The 7500-nt window shown below is 41.7% G+C and overlaps 1 protein-coding gene across 3 annotated transcripts in view; it reads left to right on the forward strand.

The window, feature by feature from the left end:
* The window catches only part of LOC143018131 (uncharacterized), a 55427-nt gene extending 50659 nt beyond the window's left edge, over positions 1-4768 (forward strand). For 2 of the 3 annotated variants that reach the window (XM_076173259.1, XM_076173261.1), the window contains 2 exons: positions 2260-2373; positions 4444-4768. In XM_076173259.1, the coding sequence (XP_076029374.1) occupies positions 2260-2373; positions 4444-4520 (191 nt within the window). In that variant the 3' untranslated portion in view covers positions 4521-4768. The remainder of the gene's footprint in view (positions 1-2259; positions 2374-4443) is intronic. The other variant, XM_076173260.1, reaches the window with a different exon arrangement.
* Positions 4769-7500: the final 2732 nt, after the last annotated feature.

Below are 7500 nucleotides of genomic sequence, written 5' to 3' on the forward strand. Positions count from 1 at the left end.
TTCAGGGATGAAATGGGTGGGAATGGATTTATGTCTTTTGACTTTGGCTACCTCACTTGTAAGGGGGAAAAAGACCTTTGTATATGTATATATATATATGTATATATATATATATATATATATATATATATATAATATATATATATATATATATATATAAATATATATATATATATATATATGTGTGTGTGTGTGTGTGTGTGTGTGTGTATGCATACATATACACATCTTATATATATATATATAAATATATATATATAAATATATATATATATATATATATATATATATATATTATATATATATATATATATATATATATATATATATATATGAAGGTGGAAAAAGAAGTCACGGGTCTAGTTCCGAGTTCCTGAGTTTATTCCTGACCGGTTTCGCTCTATGCTTCTTCAGAGGAATGTGACTCTGGAGTGAAGTTAGCGGTATACATAGTCTGAGTAAGACCGCGTTCCCTCCTTGGAGATGGGTTACGTTTGGTTGTTCAATTGTTGTGATGTTATTATAAAACAGCTTCGGTGTGTGTGGAATGTTGATCGAGGGTGTAACAGTGTAAGTGAAGTGAGTGGTGTAAAAATGTGGGAATCCTAAAAAGTGTCATAAGATAACTTATAGTATTAAATAATATAAAGATAAATATCCAGATAAATAAAATGAAATGAAATAAAATGGAAATAAAAATACAAATACAAATACAAATACAAATATAAATATAAATAAAAATGAAAAATAAATAAATAAAAATGCGCTTAGTGACATGACATCTCATCGCATATCGTTGTGTGACAGAATGTTATCAAAAAATACATACATATACATATATGGTACAGTTTAACACATGGTACTGCAAATAATAAATAAATAAATGGATAATAACATATTCGGACTGAATAAAAATATAATAATAACAATGATGTCATGTCACTTTAAATAAGCGCATTTTTATTTATTTATTTTTAATTTTTATTTATATTTATATTTGTATTTGTATTTTTATTTCTATTTTTATTTTCATTTTATTTCATTTCATTTTATTTATCTGGATATTTATCTTTATATTACTTAATACTATAAGTTATCTTATGACACTTTTTAGGATTCCCACATTTTTACACCACTCACTTCACTTACACTGTTACACCCTCGATCAACATTCCACACACACCGGAGCTGTTTTATAATAACATCACAGCAATTTATTGTATACTGTATTATCACTATTGTTCATTGTATTAAAAAAAAAAAAAAAAAAAACATTGTACAACCAAACGTAACCCATCTCCAAGGAGGGAACTCGGTCTTACTCAGACTATGTATACCGCCAGCTTCACTCCAGAGTCACTCTCCTCTGAAGAAGCATTGAGCGAAACCGGTCAGGAATAAACTCAGGAACTCGGAACTAGACCCGTGACTTCTTTTTCCACCTTCATCAACTTGTCACAATGTACCAACATATATATATATATATATATATATATATATATATACATATGTATGTATGTATGTATGTGTGTATGTATGTATGTATCACTGTCCAGTAATGTCGTAACACATTAATACACTAAAAACCCACTGTTGATTGGATTTAAGAAAAGAAAGGAAATAACGATTTCCGTATATTTCGATCACTTGCTGTGATCCTCTTCTAGCGGAATACGAAGACAGGAGAAAATACATATTTTGTATACAGAGGAGAGAGGTGGAGTGAGGGAACAGGGACATGTCATATCAGGTAGCGTCTACTTGCTGCGCGTGATTTGTGGCAAGTCGTCATCCGCTTTTACAATGGAAGGAAGTAATTTGTTAACTGCCAAGGTGGTTATATAATCAGGTGACCATTGTCCTTTTGAAATGTTAAAATTAGGGAATTGTTTAATAAAGGAAGATTCAGTGATTTTCCTTTTATAACATTTCAAAAGGACAATGGTCACCTGATTACACAACCACCTTGGCAGTTAACAAATTACTTCCTTCCATTGTAAAAGCGGATGACGACTTGCCACAAATCACGCGCAGCAATATAGACGGTGCCTGATATGACGTCCCTGTTCCCTCACTCCACCTCTCTCCTCTGTATACAAGATATGTATTTTCTCCTGTCTTTGTATTCCGTTTGAAGGGGATCACAGCAAGTGATCGAAATATACGGAAATCGCTATTTCCTTCCTTTTCTTAAATCTAATCAACAGCGGGTTTTTAGTGTATGTATGTATTTAATATATTTTTTTTCCTTTCATGCAGACACTTGCATCAACGGCTACTTCCACTGCCCGGAAAACATTTGTATCTACTCTACTTGGGTATGTGATGGCATTGGCGACTGCCTTAACAACGAGGATGAGGATAACTGTCTTGGTGAGGATAATTCAGTAACTCTCTCACTCTCATCTCTCTCTCTATCCTGCGCAGTTTTAGACTCAAAGACCTTTTCACTATTTTTTTTTTTGTAATCAATTGCCGGTCTTTATATATGTGTGTATGTAACTGTATTTACTTCGTTGTACTGTTCGAGGTTGGAGCTATCCTCATAGGTCCCCGTCTCTTTTCCTCCATTTATGAGTGTTGACTTGGATTACATTTTCATCCAACTTGTTCCAGCAATCCAAACTTCTATGTAGAAAGCTGAACCTCATGACGTCTTTCAAACAAGTTGATTGATAGATTTCTTAACTATGACCTTTTGTTGATCGTTCATCTCGTATCATTATTCCTGTTTTGTTTTTTTTCCATTTTATGAAAAAAAATCTCTAGTCTAAATATCATTACCACGTCTTCTCTCTCGCCTTTTTTTTTTTTTTTTTATATCTTTTCTCATATGACTTGTCGTTTGGGTATCTTGCCTGCTACTCTGTGTTCTCTTTGATTTTCTTTTCTTTCTTTTGGTGTGGTGACCATGTCACCGCTGCGTTTTCCAGTCTTCATCCATATAGTCAAATGCCACGGATTTGGAACGGATTTCTTCAGGGCTCGATAAGCAGGAATGAGATAATTCGCAAATGGTCCGCGATGTCCTCGTGATTTGCTTGACGTGTCCCTCCTTAACCATCCCCATGAGAGCTCTAGTCTGTCTTTTCTAGATCCAATACAAGTCCAGGTCTCCATCCAATCTGGTAGCAGTACAGCCAATCTCTATACCTTCCAAGTACATCACCTGAAAGTTCTTCATTATACTTCAATTTTCATATCAATCGATTATGAGGTGTCTTGTCGAAACTCCCCAAATGAGGGTATTGACCGCAAAAGGTTTATACTGTTAACATTTTAGAGCCTTTCGTGGCAGCCCTACAGACCAGTTACTCATCATTCTTTTATGTCGTTTACCCATTGGGTCACTGTACTATCCAAAGCAACAGTTAAAAATATGTTATTCAAGGATTTTTTATCACCATATCTCTTATACTTCTCCCAATCCACTCTCTTACAATTAAAGTCTCCTACTTGTTTCAATTTTTCATTTTGTTCGATCATTTCCCTTTGAAGGAGAAACGTGTCAAGCATTATTTCTTGGTATTTGGGTTTATTCCAAGACCTCATTTTGGCAGTGGGAGATATGCTACCATGAAGTGTATTTTGTCCAGTACCCTGTTTCTAATTTTCTTTTCTTTATGATTATTCATTTATCCACTGCTATGTAAATTTTCACAGCTTTACCACCCCATCTCTTATTATATATTTTCCTTCACATCTCCAGGCTGTATTCGCTATTTTCTAGCAGAGCCACAGTTCTTTTTGAATTTGTCTACCAAGTTACAAAATAGCTGGTTTATTTTTCATTAAATAATCAATGATTTTTAACCTGGTCTATATCAACCCATCTACATTAGTATGTGTCACTAGACCTGTTCAAAAAAATCATATTTTCATACGTTACTGTACTGTTCATCATGCTTTTTGGCCTGAAAAAAATTGAACCCATTTTTATCTAGGATGTATGGAAGCATTGCCGGATGGAGGTTGAATTTTGTACCACAATAGCATAGAATGAAGCAGAGAACAGAGAATTAACAGGAAACACAACCAAACAACTGGAACCGGAAAGATTAATTGAAAAAAAAATGAGAATATGACTTTATTTGTGTAGTAGGATTAGGAGACAGAGTCAAGTGAGGAATATTGGGGCAAGAATTTCTGCCTCCTGCGCTGTCTTCCTATCCTCTTTTATACACCATTTCCTTAGTTTTAGGTTTAAAGTTGTATTAATCGATTTTCTTGGCACGTTCTTTTCTCATATCTTTACCTTCAATTACAACTGTCTTTATCTCCCGTTCTTCCTTGGTAGCATCCCTCTTGATCCAATTTTTTTTTTCTGAACTCCATGACCTGTTCAATATCTCGGTTGGCATGGTTTGTGACTTGAATTAAACTTTAACATGTGCATGTTTTCCATACAGTCAAGACGAGTCATATTTTATTTTATCTTCGCAGAGATTCGAAGCAGCATTTCCCCAGAGGAAAAACAGAAGCTCAAGATGACAAAAGAGAGGAAGAGGCGTTACTTGTAAGGGTCCTGAGGTTTCATAACATCCGACCACAACGGTTGCAAACACATCGCCGCCGACGACAAAGATGTCGACTCGAGGACAGAAGCATGTCCATAGGATCCACATCGATATTTCAAACACTTTTCAAATCTATTGCCCAAAGTAGTGATCCGTGGCAGGGTTAACTGGATAAATAGATTAATAGATAAACCAATCAAATAATCAACCAAGAAAAAATAAATAAACAAATAAGAGTAAGTAAATGAATATTTTGTTATTTACATTATCATAGTTTTTATTTATTAATCTATTATTATTATGATTTTTTTCGCATCCGACCTAGATATGGACCAAAAGGTCTCCTGTCGGCATGCTCCACCTTTGCAATCCTTTGTAATCCTTTGTAATCACCTTCCCGGTCATTTTCGCTGAACTACTCCCAAAATTTAATGAAGGTCATATGGACACAATAACTTACCACGCAAATAGACAACAATAAATTGTTAGGACTAGACCAAGCATCAGCATCAGTGTTGAGGGTGAAGAAAAACAAAACCACCAAAGATATTATATGAAAACATAAAGTGAAACTCAGGAAAAGATTAATCACTGTAATCCCTACATATTTAAAATGAATCATATAGAACCCCGTCAACTAAAAATTTAGTGTTTCTAACCAGAGTTTCAAACCTCACAAACTGCTAAGACGAAGTTTCGGGCGAGAAACGAATGGGTGGGTTAGGTATACCTACACCTCAATAAAGGATTTGACACCAGAAAGAAAGCTACAGAGAAAGCTCACCTTAAAGCCGCCGCTCTTGGTGCCGAAATACATACCCGATGGATCCCAAATGCCCCCCGCGGTGAGATGCTTCGGGGCTACCTTGACGCTCGTTGACACGAACTACGCCGCCGACATACGGGTTCACGAGGGGGTCCAAACCCCCCTCTTCCCCTTCGGTCACTGTCGGGAGTTGGCTATAGCCCCGCCCGGCTTCCCGAAGCCTATCCCGGCGGAGACGTTCGCGAACAGGTGCGCCGAGCTAACACTACCCGTTGACACCTCACCAGCCGCCGCTCGCGACTACTTCCTGCGGGAATTTAGCGGCATGCTGGTCTCCAAAGATGATCTCCGCATCGCTCCCCTAGGAAAGATGGCGGCCCCCCCCATAAGTATCCATCTGAAAGCCGACACGGTACCCTTTGCCATCCACACGTCCAGGCCGATACCGTTCGCATTTCAGATGAAATAAAGGAAGAACTTGACTCAATGGTGCAGCAAGGTATCACGCCTGTCGCTGAGCAACCTTCGGAGTGGTGCCACCTGATGGTCTTCGTGGCGTACATATCACGGTGGACCTGACTAAACTCAACTCTTAGGTGTCGAGCCACACCCATCCTTCACGCACACCGTTTGCGGTGGTCCGTAACATCACTCCCTCCGCGAGGTTCTTTACGACGGCTGTTATTGGCAGATGGACCTCGCAGAGGAGGACCAGCACTTGACCACGTTCATCACCCCTTACGGGCGGTATAAGCACTGCCGATGACCGATGGACTTTGCGGCCACCTGCGACGCCTATTGCCTCCGTGGAGACGCGGCTCTGCAAGGCGTAGCCAACTGCATTAAAGTGGTGGACGACATCCTCCTGTTCGACGAAAACCTACCCTCCCATTTCCGGAGGATCCACCACATGCTCGCTAGGTGCCGCAACCACGGATCACCCATAATAAGAAGAAATTCACTGTCGCCGCCCTCAGCGTCAGCTTCTGTGTCTACCGCCTCTCCGCCGATGGCATCTCCACCAACGAGAACAAGGTCAGGGCCATACGAGACTTCCCGCCCTCCAACTTTCCCGATCTACGCTCTTTCATGGGCCTGATGAACCAACTGGCGGACTTCACCCCGGCCATAGCGGTGACGGCTCAACCCTTACGGCCTCTAATGAGCCCTAAGCGCTCATTCACCTGGACCCCGGATCACGACAAGGCTTTCGCCGACGTCAAGCGAGCTCTGTCGTCACCGCTCGTACTGGCGCCCTTCGACCCCGCCCTGCCAGTGGTACTGCAGACGGATGCGTCGCGCCTCTACGGCATCGGGTACGCCCTCCTCCAAGACCACGGTCAGGGGCACTTACGTCTCGTCCAGTGTGGCTCGCGGTTCCTGAGGGACGCCGAGACCCGATACGCCACCACTGAACTGGAGATGCTTGCTGTCACCTGGACTGCGTCCAAATGCAAACTATATCTGTTTGGACTGCCCCACTTCACGTTGGTGACGGACCATCGTCCTATCATCCCCATCCTCAACTCCTACACCCTGGACGCCGTCGAGAACCCCGGGCTACAGTGGCTTAAGGAGAGGCTCTCGCCCTTTGTCTTCACGGCGAATTGGTGCACCAGGAAACAGCTCTGCATCTCAGACACCCTCTCATGAGCCCCGGTCTCCCGCCGTACGCCGGAGGACGAGACCGACTGCGACAAGGACGCCGCGCACGGCAGGAGCGTCCTCGCTGGGACGACCCGTCGCCCGCCGCCGACGTCGACAGGACCCTCCAGGAATTCTGGTTCGCGGCACGGATGGACCCCGCCTACGGCCACCTACTTACCTGCGTGTCTTCCGGGTTCGCGTCCAACCGCTTCGCCCTAGCCAGCTCCGCCCTCCCGTATTGGAAGCTCCAGGACGCCTTCTCCATTGACGGGGAACTGGTGCTATACGGCCAGCGCATCGTCGTCCCCGCCGCCCTACGGAAGCGCACGCTGGCCCGCCTCCACGACAGCCACCGCGGTCTTCGTCTTATAATAAGCAAGCCGCTCAGGCGAGGGTTCGAATCCCAGTAGGAGAGTTTAATTTCATATGTCATAATGACACAAAAATTTGTCGGAAGACTAGCCTGCATAAAAGATTTGATGCAATACAGTACATACCGTGTCACGCGGGCGCCCTCGGTGGAACAATCAGGCCGTGAACTAAGTCGTTCCATTTTGAAGGGTCGTCGTG

This window comes from Oratosquilla oratoria, chromosome 34 (genome assembly GCF_046742065.1).
Source record: "Oratosquilla oratoria isolate Oo_2021 chromosome 34, ASM4674206v1, whole genome shotgun sequence".
Lineage (NCBI taxonomy): Eukaryota > Metazoa > Arthropoda > Malacostraca > Stomatopoda > Squillidae > Oratosquilla > Oratosquilla oratoria.